General features: G+C 45.8%; 1 protein-coding gene and 1 pseudogene across 1 annotated transcript in view; both read right to left on the bottom strand.

Annotated features, from left to right (window-relative positions):
- Positions 1-616: 616 nt before the first annotated feature.
- On the bottom strand, positions 617-1,401 carry LOC113746621 (fucolectin-like; annotated as a pseudogene).
- Positions 1,402-2,495: 1,094 nt separating this feature from the next.
- The window catches only part of LOC113746698 (fucolectin-like), a 30,415-nt gene continuing 16,991 nt past the window's right edge, over positions 2,496-15,919 (bottom strand). Inside the window, exon 6 of the mRNA XM_027283598.1 lies at positions 2,496-2,560. Coding sequence (XP_027139399.1) covers positions 2,511-2,560 — 50 coding nt within the window. The 3' untranslated portion in view covers positions 2,496-2,510. The remainder of the gene's footprint in view (positions 2,561-15,919) is intronic.

Below are 15,919 nucleotides of genomic sequence, written 5' to 3'. Positions count from 1 at the left end.
TAGATGTCCCACCTTTTTGCCTTCCAAAACAGCCTTAACCCGTCGATGCACTGACCACCTTAGACTTTAAGGTGTGCTGTGGTATCTGGCCTGTTAGCATCAGATGGACGAATCAGGACGTTGTTTGTCAGAAAGCATGAAAAACTTTTTCTTAATATGTCCCCTTGCAAGTTGAATCTACCACAAGTGAATGCATACATTTACTTTAATTAGGTTTTTTCACAGATTAGTTGACTGTAAATTTAATGTACATTCTATCTGTGAAGGTTCTCAGTCGTCCAGGTCATCTTGGTTGTTGTTGCCATTGATTTCCCAAGGGAATCTCCAATCCGGATCTGCAAGCTCCGTTGAGTCGCTCTGACGCAGTCATCTATGTGGCAAATCTTCACAGAAAAAACACTTTGTGTGGGTTTTGCCCAGGTTCCAGTCTCCCACCAGGGGTGGATGGTCGTTGGATGTGGTGGACGGCAGGAGCCCGTGTTTCCCACTTCTGGTTCGAGTGATTTCCATTCGATGGCATCGTTCGTTTTGCAAAGACCAAATTCAAACAGTGACGACTGCGAGCTTTTCCTTGAACGCCAGGTTCTCGCATGACAACAGGAAACACAAACAAACCTCAATTGAGACCTGGACCTCTTTGAACCATGACATGCCCTGTGGTTGGGGCAGGGTACCCGTAGACCTCCACTTCAACACAGTGTAAGGTATTTTCCTGAACAGGTAGAAGCAAAGTCCACATAACGTCCTCCACGCGACCATGAAGGTCTTAATAAGGTTGCATCACAATTGTCAATTTTACCAACTCTAAAAGAAGCAAAGCAGCACAAACGCACATGTTTATTACCTTGCTGTCCAAAACATCAACTTTGACTTCATGCAGACTTTAAGTATTTTTTCCGGAGTTCAAATCCAGCAGAAAACCACTTCAGTGGCAAACTCTAATTCTTCTGTCTGGACACAGCTGGTGTGGTGGTGAACTGTCCCTGCTAAAGAACAGCGCTATTGATGAACGAGGTGAAGGATGATGATGAGGAATGATGGCTTTTTTCATATTTCACTCACTGAGTTTTTGACACATTGTTTCCAAAGAGTTGCCGATGTGGATACTCAGCCCGTGATCCTGTGTTGACAGCAGTCTCCTCTGTTGACGATGGTTATGGAGGTGACAAGAGCAGGTCCACTCTCCACCAGGGGTTGGTACTTCATTAGAGTGAGTGCATGATCCAGCGTTGAAGTGAGACCACGGTTTGCCATCAGGGACGTAGGCAGCTCCAAATGAGTGAAAAAAGGGTTTGACTTGGTGGCTCTTCCGAAGGGCCACATTTGCTTACTTACGATAAGCAGCAGCTGAGCACGACCTCAGGAAGAGACAGCCACAAGGAAAACACAGAGATTCATCATTCTGGATGAGACACATGAGAGTCTATATAGACCGTACAATAGGACCAAATGTACATTGAAAAATATATAGTGGTAGTCATGTTTCATTTTTTCGTCGTGCTGAATGAAGTTGTTTTACGTGAGTTAAGGGGGTTAAGTAATCTTGTTTGATAGGGAGGACAAATTTGAAAATTCAGGTGTACGATACAATATTTTTTACTGATTAGTAAGAAAAAACTGAAAGATTATAGACAAACTACAACGCTAGATACAACTGATCCTACACCTGGTCCTTTAAGTGTTTCTCAATAACTTAAAATTCACAATTAAATTGAAGCATCAAAGTTTTGAGGGAAAATAATAATACATTATACATGTGAAGCTAACCATATACATTAAAACATATGAAAACTAAAATATAATGCAACTTAACATGATGATGCTGTAGAACCTGAACGTGAGCATTTTATCCGACCCTCCTGACAACACTCATTGGGATAACGGTGAGTTTAACCATACACATAAAAAAACTTAAAAAATGAAATGTGTTACCTGGAGAGCGAGCACTTTCTCATGGACTGATGATTCGATGAAAAAGCTTCCACCTGTGCTCTTTAATACATCTCTTTCTTCACCTCCACCAATCAAAATTTTGTTTATACCCTCTCCGCAGATCCAATCACACAACATTGTTTCTGTATTCACTTCTCTTCTTGTGAATGAAATGTCACAACCTCTGCAGGCTACACCCTGATTAAAATGGACCACAATGGCTGGCTGCCATTTTGAAGAAGTGTAGATTGGTTGGGCAAAATAATTTATTAATTTTTTCAAGTTGTTTCTTTGGCCTTATTGTGCTTTATTTGACAGAGACAGCTTGAAGAGTGACAGGAAATGTGGGAAGCGTTGGGAGAGATGGGGAATGACACAGGGCGCTGTGGCTGAGCTAACACCCTCTTGCACTCCAACACAGATTTCTTGTTTGCAAGCCTGATCTTCGTTTCTCAAGATCTAAAGTCACAAGTTCAACACAACTCGACTTACACAAGCCTCTTGTTAACATGTGAATGGATTTAGTGACTCACCTTTGATGTGAGCACCATGCTGGTGTTAGATGAGGTCAAACCCTTTCATGTTATTTCACCGGCATCAGGCTGGTGGCTGGAGCTCACTTTGCCATCTAAGGGGAACACAGCAGTAAGTAGTAATATTACAATAAACAATATTACAATAGTACAGTTCCCTCTATCGTACATGGCCTTTTGTTGCTGTCATGTTTGTTACTTGTTAAATGAACCAATGGATCGTAACGCTGACATCTAGTGGTTAAAAATTGGTACTGTGGTTTAAATTCAAAATACACAAGATCATTTGACTCTGAAGCTTACCAAAATGTTTTTTTTGTTTTCATGAACTGCTCTACGTCTGAGTCCATTTGCTTGCTAGTTTGATATCTGGCAACCCGGAGCATCGACATGTGCAGTGTTGTGGATCAGATCGGATCACACAGACAAAACAAAAACAGACCTGATTTCAAAAGAAGAAACATACTGACTGTAGTATGTTGTCAAGAAGCTCGATTTAAGTTAGCATGTTTCCTTAATCTCTGATGACATATCGGGTCATTTATGGTTTATTACAGTAACTATCGACATATTGTTCCTTTTACATGTTACACTGAAGCCAGATAGATGTTCAAGTCATGATTCTCATAACAAATATATAACTAAATAACCGAGGCGCTTGGCTAATGGACAGAGTTTATATCTTATTTGAACTAAAGTGTGTGTACTTATGATGGCGGTTATCATAGCACTGGCATAGATACCAATGTTTCGTGCTAATAATTAATAATTAATGAATTGCCAAAGAAATTTGGTGAGAACCAATAAATCGACCAATCAAGATGACATGAAAAGGACAGTAAACTTTTTTTTTATGCTGATTTAATTCAATTTAATGGTTTCATTGTAATTGATGTAACTTTGGCACAAATTGTGCCACTAGTAACTACATCATATCACAAGACAAGACCTAATCCAGACGAGAGCCGTACACCTCCACCTCACACAGACCAGGAATCAGGGGCCGTGTTCCACTGGCGGTCATCATTCCCATCGATGGTGTTGTTTGCAAGGCCAAAGTCAAACAGGGAGTGTGGAGGTTTCTTAGGGGCCAGTTCCCTCTGACATGAAACAAAAATCAGCATTGAGACCTGGACCTCTTTGAGGTTATCATGACAACAAAACCATGACATGTTGTAGGTTTTTATAATTCTCCTATGACTCTTATAAGAAGGCAGGATTAACCACCCTCATAATACGATTCTTATCATTCATCATTCATGTAATGTTTCTATAATAAGTCTGGCCTTTAGATAAAGTGAGACTTTCTGCATAGTGTTCACATTATTATGTAAAAGCTCAAGTTCTCACCAGTTCAGGCACGGTACCCGTAGACTTCCACTTCACAGAGTGTGAGGTACTTAACTGAACCAGGTAGAAGCAAAGTCACATAACGTCCATGTATATGAGGAGTGAAGTTCTTGGTGAAGGTTGTGTAGCCATGAACAATTTGACCAACCCTAAAAGAAAGAGAAAGCAGCAACAGCCTCTGAGATGAACAGGGATAACGTTACACGACTGAAATGATTCACAGACTGTCCTGATGGAAAGATTGATAAGTGGTAAACGGCTAACTGTCGTTAGCTTGGTCAGCAGTGTGGCTGTAACGGACTCAGCCCCGGGATGCAAGGAGCCAACCGGGGCTAAACAGGGGCAGAGGGGAGATGAGGATGATGAGAGGAAGATGCTTTTTTTTTTACTCACAATGGGTTATTCAAGCCATTGTTGTCCAAAGAGTTGCCGATGTAGATCCTCAGCCCGTTGATCCGTTTCCGGACAGCAGTCTACTCTGTTATAGATGGTGAGGGAGGTGATGACGTCAGGAGTCCAGCAGGTCCACCTCCACCAGGGGTTGGGCTTTCTGTTACGGGAATTTTAAAGAAAACCCTAAATAAGGAGGATCGGATTCAAAACAAAGTTAAGTTGAATTTATTGTTTTTGTAAAAGAGGAGCGTTTCACAGTGCAACACACTAATATTATTTATTATTTATAACCTTTATTTAACCAGATAAAAACCCATTGAGATCAACCTCTTCACAAGGGTGACCTGGCCAAGAAGGCAGCAGCACACGTCATAGTGGTAAAAACAGACAAACAACAGTAAAGTAACAGTTATAAGATACATCAATTTAAAAGCATAGGCACTGTTTCAAATGATTTCCATTGTCTTTTTTTAAGATGGAGCGGGAGTGCTTCCGAGGAAGACGTTCTACATTTTTAAGTTCGCATTGGAGGGCATTCCACGCAGACGGGCAGAGAAACTAAAGGCTTTTTTAACCTGTTTCAGTTCTGACTCGAGGCGCAGCAAGATGTAGAAAAATCACTTGAGCGAAGTGCATAACGGCTTTCGGTTTTTCGAAGGAAAGTGCATAAAAAAGTGGGAGTTAAGCCAAGAAGACCTTAATACCCAGAGTTTATCCAGTGTGTGTAGCGTCTTATCTCCAAGGATGGCATGCCAGCTTTTGTATATAGTTCACAGTGGTGGGTGGAGGCGGTGGCAACCAGTGAGAACCGTAGAGCACAGTGATACACAGGAGTCAGGGGAAGAAGGCAGCTGGTTGATGCAGACATATATACACATCGCCATAATCAATTACAGGTAGGAAAGTGGCTGATATTAAAAGCTTCCGAGCTCTGAGAGAAAAACATGATTTTATTTCTATAATAGAAACCGAGCCTCACCCTGATTTTGATATCAAATTTTTGATATGTTAATTTAAATGAGAGCTCCTCATCAATAGTGAAACCCAGGTACTTATAGCTGGTGACTAGCTCTAGAGTTTCACCACAGGCAGTTCTGATCGAAGGGATATTTTCAAAGGGAACAGATGAATGAGAAAAACATTAATTAGATTTATCAGCATTTAAAACCAGTTTTAGTTTCCCCAAACGGATCTGCACTGCATCAAAAGCGGACTGTAAAAGTTGAAAAGCCTGAGGAATTGATTGTGAGCAACAATAAATGACAGTATCATCTGCATAAAGGGGTTACAGAGAAAAAGGCTCCCTGAGGAGCTCTATAGTTGGTTCTTATACATTTCAAGATGGGCTGTCTCAAACCCCTGAAATTGTTAACAACAATTTTCATATAATGCATCTAAACAGTGTAACGTCCGGCCTAGGGGAACCAAACATAACAAGAAAAGGACACTCCCATCTTTCCCCACTCTCAAGAATGACCAAGGTACACAGAGCTGCAGTCCAACAAAAGATCATTTATTCAATAAAATAATAATAATAAAATAATAATCATATTATTATTATTATTATTACAAAAGTGGTAGTTTAAAGCTTCAGGGTGAGCATGGCCCAAAACAAAACAATCTGACCAAAACCTAACTTACCTAACCAAAACAAGGAAACAAAATACAGGTATCTAACATGCCTCCCTATAAAATAAACAGGAGAAAAGGAGATGAACCAAAAGAGCTACTCACCCCTACAACTACCTTGGACTGCTGAGCTAAAGTCGTTAAAGCAGACAAGCACAACTTCACAGAACACAATACAAACAGCCGGGTGCAGTTGGGCGTAAGGTCAAGAGAAGAGAACAAATGTATCCAGCGGCAGCCATTTATAGCAGATCCACCAGTCCATTAACCAATCGGCAGGCAGCACCTGGAGGGAGAGAGAGGCCCTAAGGTGCTAGCACCACCCTTAGACAGACACAAAAATAACACATACTAAACAGTTTTCTTCAACATATCCTCTAATGAGTAGCCAGTATGTCCCCAATCTAGATGTCCCCTCTCTGACCTGTCCCTGGCTCATTCTGTTCTGAAATCCCTCTATTTATACATTAACCTGAACTTTACCTTACCCTGCCAGTCTCAGGAAAACAGCAACAAAGGGGAGGGCCTTCAAGACATGTAATAAATAGGAACAAACATTGTGTTATAAAAATTAGGATTATACTGGGGTGCAGATGTCTTAACTCATACAGATAGTGTGTGTCTGTCCTGTTCTTTGTATGTCTCACATACCTCCTTTAGTTGGCCTCTGATTTACTGAGGCTGGTAGGGAGGGACAATTATAAATTAGTGTTATAAGGACAGGAGAGACGGGCTAGGGGAGTACCATGTGGATGTAAAATATAGTGCTCATTACTGAGCAGTAAACCAACTAAAGGAATGTTATGACGTTATCTGTATCAGTGGGGAGGTGTCAGAGACAGCGCATTTTTGAACAATGTATAAGAACCAACAGTTAGAGCTCCTCGAGGAGCCTTTTCTCTGTAACCCTCTTTTGTGTGTTGCACTGTTAAACGCTCCTTCTTGTACAAGAATATTAAATTCAACTTAAACTTTGATACTTTGAATCCAGTCCTCTTTATTTAAGGGTTCTTCGTAAAAATTCTCGTAACACATTGTATAAGTTAAAACATCTAAATAGCAGTGTAACCCTGATTTTTATGACACCTTCCACTTGTGTGACTGCATGATGCATCAGCGTAGTCACCGCTACGGTTTCCATCTATGGCATTGTAGGCAGCTGTAATATGGTAGGATAACGGTCAGACTGAGTCGCTTTTCCACGCAGAGCCAGATTTTCTGTGAATGACAAAGTTGAAATACATTTAACAGCTGTAACGGTTTATTTGTGAAATATCAGCTGATATCAGTGTCAAATGACAACACTCAACACAAACAACTAATGCTGGCAGAAAGTAACTTTCCACCACAACTCCAGATCTACATCCATGTCATTATATTTCTAATATTTACACATTGTACATTATTACACAATAGAAAGAAATTCATGAGACTGATACAGTCAGATCATACTTACCATAACTGGCAACTGAGCACGTCCCCAGGAGGAGCAGCACGAGGAAAACACAGAGATTCATCATTCTGGTTAGAACAGACAGAAAAAATATAGACTTCTTATCTGTTGGAAATTAATCATATTAGAATTGTGGAGGAGCATAATAATGTTGAATGTGACAAAGGAGATTCAGAAGGAATTGAAATGGTAAAAAGTAACAACTCAACTTTTAAAGACAGCCGCAGCTGACACAAAGTGCTGTACATAATTTCAGCCAGCAGATCAGAGAAGTCATTTAAAAAGTCCTTGTTGTATGACAGCACACAGCACCGGATCGGAGCGAGCCACCTCAAATAAGTTAATGCCTCTTATACACCCATTCACACACACACACTAAATATCTGGGAAACAATACGTTTTCCTGACAAGAAAGTTCACTCCCTTTTTAAACGTGGCAGACATAAAACAGGCCAGGCAGCTGTTTATCAGGCCAACCTCAGCAGGCCTTCAACCTCACAGGAGGCCCCACAACACCCAGTGCAGGCTCGGACTGGCAGTCGTGCTACTGGCAAATGCCAGATGGGCCGGTCCATCTCGGCCACATTTGGGCCGTGGCCTCCGGTGTTTTTTTTGTATGCATGTATTTTGTATTTTGTAGCCTTTGCACCATTTGCCCAGCAGCCCAAAATGGACTTGCGGCCCATTTGCATCCATTTGGAATAGGCTTTGGGTTGCACTGGCTAATATCGGTTAATATTTGCCTCTTCATGACAGGTTCAGAAGTTACGATTTACTCCATATATTCAAGGTTTCATTCAATATATTCAAGGTTCACTCCATAAATTCAAGGTTCACTCCATATATTCAAGGTTTCATTCAATATATCAAAGGTTTAATTCCTGAATGGCATGCCATAATATATAATATATATAAATATAATATATATATAGCCTTTAATAATATATATATATAGACACACACACACACACATACACATATATACATTAAAAACCTTAAAAATGCTGACAGTATGCTGAAATACTGAAGTAACAGAGAGCAGGACACAGACATTAAAGTACCAAAGAAATGAAATGTGTTACCTGGAGATCCTGAGAGAGCGAGCACTTTCTTCATGGACTGATGATTTGATGAAAAGGCTTCCAACTGTGCTCTTTACATACATCTCTTTCTTCACCTCCAACCAATCAAAACACCTCATACTCTTCTTCAGCAATATCCAGTCACACAACACTGGTGTCTGGTTCACTTCCCTCCTTGTGAATGACATTTCAGAGGTCCTCATAGAACACATCACAAACTACGCCCTGATGTACCAAATAGATAATATATAGTTCCTCTGTCTTATAAACCTTGTGCAACTTCTCTGTTTCAGCTTCTTGCTGTGTGAAACACTGCACCTCCGTGCCACCACAGATCATCTACAAAAAGGATTAGTCCAACAATTGTTTGTCAGGTAACCTAAAGCTCATGAAGGGAACTTGGGGAATGTCTGTTCCGCATGTTGCACGCTAAATAAAAGAGAACATTTCCTTTACATTGCCTGCTCGTGTGACTGTTAACCCTTCATCATAGCAGCCTGTGTGATCACTAGCATGTTAGCAAAGTCACCATCAGTGACCACAGGACAGACTCAGCTTCTGGGTTGATTGCTGGTCCAGCAGTGACTGCCTGACACAAACGATCGGCACATAATGTTCGTCATGTCTGCTTGCTTGCTTTCTTTTTTTCAGTACTGGCACAGAATGGCGACGCTCCAAACTGCCTCTGTTCTCTGCTGAGTTTATTTGGCTCGGGCCTGAATCTAATTATTTTCGTAGCCATTGATAAGATAGCTTCCACGTTTTAATATGGAAGTGTGCAGAGCCTCTGAGGGATGCATTTAAGATCTCAACCAGTGAAAATACTGCAGCTTTGATTTTTCAATAAAACATGTTTACAGCCTGGTACAAAAAACAGTTTTGGTCTCTGTAGCTAATTTCCCCGTTCATGACAACTGTACTGAGGGTGAATTTATATACAACTCACCTGTTCACATTATATTAAGGCTTAAAGTTATGCAGGATTAAGAACGTGGATGCTTTGATTGACAGGTGGGTGCTGTTACAAATTCTAAAATGAAGACAACTACACTCTGAGCTTCACCACGGTTCTTCAGAAACCTGTGGGCGACGTCACAGAGATTACGTCCTTTCTTTATACTGTAACGTCCAGCCGGACACGTCAGGAATAAAGAGACGTTATTTAGCAAACCGGCTTTTATTGACAAACAGTCTTATTACAGAACTCGGTTATTGTAGCCATGAGCACGCCAACAGAACATCACAGGTCCCACTCTGCAGCCTCGTGCCGTCTCTCTCCACACACGCTCACACATGCGTGCTCTCCTTCAGGTGCATTCACGGAACATGGGAAACCACAGAACTCACATTGAACACACAACACATTACTGCAGGGTCGCTACACTGCCCCTCCCCTTACAAAGACCCTCGCCCCGAGGGGTCACATAAAAAGTCCCTGAGGTGGCCCGGGGCCCTCCTCCGTCTCCGAGGACGCCTTGGTGTGAACAAAGGCGGCTGCACCTGCAATCCTGGAACAACCTGCAGATGAACTGGGGGTGAGTTAAGGGATGGGGAAGAATGTTGGGCTGAGAGACAGTCATTGAATCTGGGGGCGTGGCTGGCCTGTTCCTCCGGAAAGGTGTGGAGGGCCCAGGGTGCATCACCTCTTTATGGGGCCAACCTGTCTCTGTGGAGGGCCACCCGTCTCCCCCTTGGCGGCAGCTGGACCTGTAGACCACCTCACCCAGCTTCTCCAAAACCTCACAAGGCCCCACCCAGTGGCTGTCTAACTTGGGACATCGGCCCATCGGCAAGGCAAGGCAAGGCAAGTGTATTGTATAGCACAATTCGTACAAAAAGGCATTCATAGTGCTTTACAGAGGCAAAGAAAAACATTTGACATTAAGACAAGCAGTAGCAATAGAAATAAAAAAATAAAAAGAGAAGAAAATCTAATTAAAAACATCAGAATGTCATTTAAAATCATTAAAACAGCAAATTTGAAAACAATTTAAAACATTAAACGAATACACCCACTATACACCCACACCAAGTCCCCAACCTCAAAGTCTCTCCCCCTGGCCCTCATGTCATAGTTTCTTTTTTGTCTTATGCCTGCTTTCTGCAGCTGATCACGTGCAAAGGCATGAGCGGACTCCATTCGGTCCTGGAGCCTTCTGGTGTATTATGGTCCTGGTGGCACCGCTGGTGCATCTGGGGGTCTCCCAAACGCCATTTCTGCTGGCGTCCACAGCTCTCGCCCCAACATGAGCAGGGCAGGTGTGCATGAGGTGGAATCCTGCACAGCTGATCTGTGGGCCAATAACACGAGAGGGAGGTGCTGGTCCCAATCACGTTGATGTTCTGCAGTGAGGATGGCAAGCTGTCACTCTGCGGATGTAAAGGAGTAGTCCGAGTCTTTTGCATGCCCATGCACTCACACATAGCAGAAAACACACCTGACTCTAGGTTCCTGCCTTGGTCGCTGTGAATGACCTCAGCTGCACCAAACCGGACAAACATGCCCTCCACCAGAGCATCTGCGACCGTCTCTGCCTCCTGGTCTGGTATGGCATCCACCGCCACCCTCTCCATCGGGGCCCCCGCTGCCAGCTGCTGTAGCGGGGCGCGAGACTGATCCAGGGGACCCTTGTGTGCCGTGCAGAGGTCACAGCGGCGACATCTCTCCTCATCTGACCCCAGTAGAAACCATGCCGGACGCGACGGAGGGTTTTTGAGACTCCAAAGTGCCCCGCCCCAGCAGTACCATGAGAGGCTTTCAGCACCGTCTCTCTCAGTGCTCTGGGGCCCACCACCTGCCACCTCTCTTCCCCTGTAGCTGGCTCCTTCCAGGCTCTCTGGAGCACCCCCTCCTTCACCCGTAGAGACCCAAACTTTGTAAACAGTCCTTTAGTGGCAGGAAAGCATCCAGCAACCTTGTTCCACTGTGGCTGTTGTCCTGACTCCACCCACTGCAGCACGGGGTGCAGATCAGCATCCTGCTCCTGCTGCGCTCTCCATTCAGGTGAGTCAACAACCTGCATCTCTCTGCAGACAGGCTTTTCTCCATCCTGCATGGAGCCTTGTTCCTCCATGTGGAGCTCTTTCTCCCGGACCTCTCTTTTTTACAGTATCTGCAGCCGTCAAGAGCACAGGGACGCCGAGACATAGCCCGGACCTCTCTTTTTTACAGTATCTGCAGGTCATGTCTCGGCGTCCCTGTGCTCTTGACGGCTGCAGATACTGTAAAAGGTCAGCATTAGCATGGCGGGTTCCAGCCCTGTACTCCACTTGAAACACGTACGGTGCCAGCTCTTCCAGCCAGCGTGCAATCTGCCCTTCTGGCTCTTTGAAGGACATTAACCACTGGAGGGCAGAGTGGTCAGTTCGGACAGTGAAAGGCAGGCAGCACAGATAGTACTTGAAATGGCTTATTGCCCTCACGATAGCCAGCAGTTCTCTCCGTGTCCACAAGTAGCGCCGTTCAGCCTTGTTGAAAGTCTTACTGAAGTACGCCACCACTTTCTCCCTCCACCCCCCACCTGACTCAGTACCGCCCCCCATCCCAACATCACTGGCGTCTGTGTCCAAGACGAATGGCAGGTTGGGTCTGGGGGGGGTGAGGACCGGAGACTCTGTCAGGCCTTCTTCAAAGAGTAGTAAAGGCCTGCTCGCACTCAGAGTCCAAGAGAAATCGCTGTCTTTCTGCTGCAGGCGGAACAGGGGCGCAGCTATACAAGAGAAGCCGCGCACAAACCACCTGTAGTGAGATGCCAATCCGATGAAGCTTTTCAGCTCACGCAGGTTGGTGGGAGCTGGCCAGTCTCTCACTGCCTGCACCTTCTCCTCCAATGTGTTAATGCCCCCTTCTCCAACCCTGTGCCCCAGAAACTCCAGCTCTCTTCTCATGAAGCAGCACTTGTCGGGGTGAAGCTTCAAACCGGCCGCCGATATCCTCTGCAGAACCCGCCGCAGGGCCCCCAAGGCTGCATGGAAAGAATCCCCATGGACCAGTATGTCATCCAGGTAGACCAGACACTCCTGTCGGGGAATGTCACTCAGCACCTTTTCCATCAGCCGTTCGAACATGGCCGGAGCGTTGCACAGGCCAAAGCAGAGGACTCGAAACTGCCACAATCCTCTGCCGGTACAGAAAGCAAATCTTTGGTCTGGCTGAGGGGCTGAGGGGCACCTGCCAATATCCACTGCAAAGGTCCAATGAGGAAAACCAGGACGAGCCGGTTACCAAGTCCAGAGATTCGTCGATTCGGGGCAGTGGGTACGAGTCTTTCTTGGTCACACTGTTTAGTGGTCTGTAGTCCACACAGAACCTCATCTTTGGACTTCTCTTCTTATTGACCATCACAACCCCCGAGGCCCATGGGCTGTCAGAGGGCTCGATGATGCCAGTCTTCAGCATCTCGTCAATAGCGCTGTCTGCAGCAGCCTGGTGCCTCATGGGAAGACGGCGGGGGCATGTCTTGATGGGCCGTGCATCGCCGGTATCAATTTCGTGCTGCACCAGGTGTGTCAGGCCCACTTTCTCCTCTGTAAGAGCAAAAATGTCTTTAAAGTGCAGCAACAGCTGCCACAACTCCTGTTGCTGCCCGGGTTCCAGGTTATCACAGCTGTGCCTCCATATCTCCCGTACTGCTGCCAGTCTGTCCTCCTCACCTGCTGTGGGCTGCTGATCAGGGGCAGGGGGCTGTTTGACAACTGGTATACGAGATGTGGGGGGCAGGGGCGTAGGGGAAAAAGCTTGGGGCTGAGGGTCCGGGCCCTGACATTCCTCCACCGCTCGAGAGGTTGGCGGGTGTGGCCTTGGGGCCTGGGTGGGGGGTACCATTCCAACTGTGGGCCCCCCTGGGAATGTCAGTGTGTTCTTCCCCAGGTCTAACAAACAGTGGGCAGCCCGCAGGAAGTCCAGTCCTAATATACAGGGGTCCTGGACCGCTGCAACCCACACGTTACAGTTCACTGAGAGCCCCCCCACTCGTATAGCCACCACCCCTCTTCCAAGCATAGGGGCTAGCTCACCAGTCACTGTCCGCAGCTTCACCACAGTGGGTTCCAGCTGTATTCCCGCTGGGACCTGGTCGGGTCTCATCAGTGTTGCCGTGGAGCCGGTGTCGACGAGAGCTACACATGGGGCCCCCGCCAGGGTGATGGGGACATGGCAGAAATCCCCCATGTGTGTCCAGCCCACCACTCTCGCAGCCTCGGTGATGTCATCTGCTTCCGGGGGTAGTGGAGCCCCGCTCCCCCGTCTGTACCGCTGGGCTCCATCCCGGGGCGACGGAGCATGGTGGGACACAGGGGCGTTTCCCTGGACACCAGCCTGCTTGGGGCACCTCACGCTGATGTGGCCGGACTGACCACACACCCAACACACAGGAGGACCTCGGCGAGGACGGTTGCTGCTGCACCGCGGTTGCAGTGACGCAGCACGGACTAATTCAGTCAGCTCATCTGCCCATGCCGGCTTTGCTTGAACTGGGCTCTCCTGCACCGCAGTCCTCACGACCGGGATGCCACCGCTGTCGTCACTTGTGGTCTCTCCAACTATCTCTCTCTCCAAGGCCAGCTCCAGCGCCTCCTGCAGACTATCAGGGTGCACTAGTTGTGTTTGTATGCGCAGCTCTCTAGGAGTCATGGCCCGGATGAACTGGTCTCTGGCTAGTTCATTTTGCACGTCATGGGACATGTGAGCATACGCTGTCCTCGCCAGGGTTTCAATGTCATTAGCCAACACACGGAGCGGCTCCCCAGCCCGCCTCTTCCTGCTTGACAGTTCTGAGCGCAGAACACCAGGCTGGTTGCATTGTCCAAACCGGCGCTGCAGAGCACCCACTAAAGCTCCATAGTTCTCTCTTTCGGCCGGGCAAAGCTGCAGCAAGCATGTCGAAGCCTCATCTGTACAGGGCCAGCTGGAGGCTTTAATGTCCTCTGACCAGCCCGCAGCCCGTGCTAAGAGTTCAAATTGGGCGTGGAAGGCCTCCCAGTCAGTCTTACCGGAGTATTTCGGCGTCTTCATTTGAACTTGGTTACAGCTGGCACCGCCATCCATCCGCTCAATGTGGGCGTCCTCCCGCCGGCGCGCTGCTCCGCGCCACACGAGCCGAGGCCAGCCTCTTTAGCCACCTTACTAGCCGACTGTCTTATGTGGGCCACATGCTCTGAAGCACGGTCAAACACCGCCTCATGTCCCGACATACCGGCATAAGCATCGTCCATTGGCTCCTCTTTGATTTTCGGACGACCTCCGGTCTTCTTCGTCTGTTCTGCTGCAGGCGGAGTTAGCCAGGTCCAGGCTAGCCGCACTAGCTGAGATTAGCAAAACTTCGGCGGTTTTACTTCTGACACCAATGTAACGTCCAGCCAGACGCGTCAGGAATAAAGAGACGTTATTTAGCAAACCGGCTTTTATTGCCAAACAGCCTCATTACAGAACTCGGTTATTGTAGCCATGAGCACGCCAACAGAACATCACAGGTCCCACTCTGCAGCCTCGTGCCGTCTCTATCCACACACACGTGCTCTCCTTCAGGTGCATTCACAGAACATGGGAAACCACAGAACTCACATTGAACACACAACACATTACTGCAGGGTCGCTACAATACGGTCTATGGTTTTGCCCCCTGTTCTGTCCAGTTGTGGTGTGAAACTTTTGGGAAAGATTGTCTTAATTTTTTGCTGTAGAAGATTTGATGAGACAATTTCTATAGAAAAGGCGGCTTGTTTGAGCAACCAGACTTTATTTGACTGTCATTTGTTGAGTCCAAGAACCAAGGAGAGAACAGGATGTTTCTGAATCGGAAGTTATATGTTTTTGTAATGTGATTTCATATCTTTTTGCACATTTGAAAGTTGACTAATGGTGTACAGGTCTTGCCATTTGTGGCAATGATTCAAGCGTGCATGTAGTGTGTTTCTATACTGGCTATTAAAAGCAGCGTTTATAAATTTAAGTAAGGTAAACGTCATAAAGCTATTCCCATTACACCAGTGACATATAAGCTCAGGTAGTAATGTTTTCTACACAACTATACAGGTGTTCAAAATCACCAGGCACTCAATAGTGAGTTATTATTTCGTCTGAACTAGACATGTTACTATTTCACCGGCATTAGGCTGGTGGCTGGAGCTCACTTTGCCATCTAAGGGGAACACAGCAGTAAGTTTATAAACTGTTTGTGCATATTGTTAGGATGAAAGTACAATATTACAATAGTACAGTTCCCTCTATCGTACATGGCCTGTTGTTGATCTGTCATGTTTGTTACTTGTTAAAGGAACAATGGATCGTAACGCTGACATCTAGTGGTTAAAAATTGGTACTGTGGTTTAAATTCAAAATACACAAGAGTCATTTGACTCTGAAGCTTACCAAAATGTTTTTTTTGTTTTCATGAACCAGCTTCTACGTCTGAGTCCATTTGCTTGCTAGTTTGATATCTGGCAACCCGGAGCATCGACATGTGCAGTGTGTGGGATCAGATCGGATCACACAGGACAAAACACAAACAGACCTGATTTCAAAAGAAGAACCATACTGACTGTAGTAT

The sequence above is a fragment of the Larimichthys crocea genome, chromosome X (genome assembly GCF_000972845.2).
Source record: "Larimichthys crocea isolate SSNF chromosome X, L_crocea_2.0, whole genome shotgun sequence".
Lineage (NCBI taxonomy): Eukaryota > Metazoa > Chordata > Actinopteri > Sciaenidae > Larimichthys > Larimichthys crocea.
The sequence above is the reverse complement of the archived record's forward strand: the minus strand, read 5'-3'. Positions and strand labels throughout refer to the sequence as shown.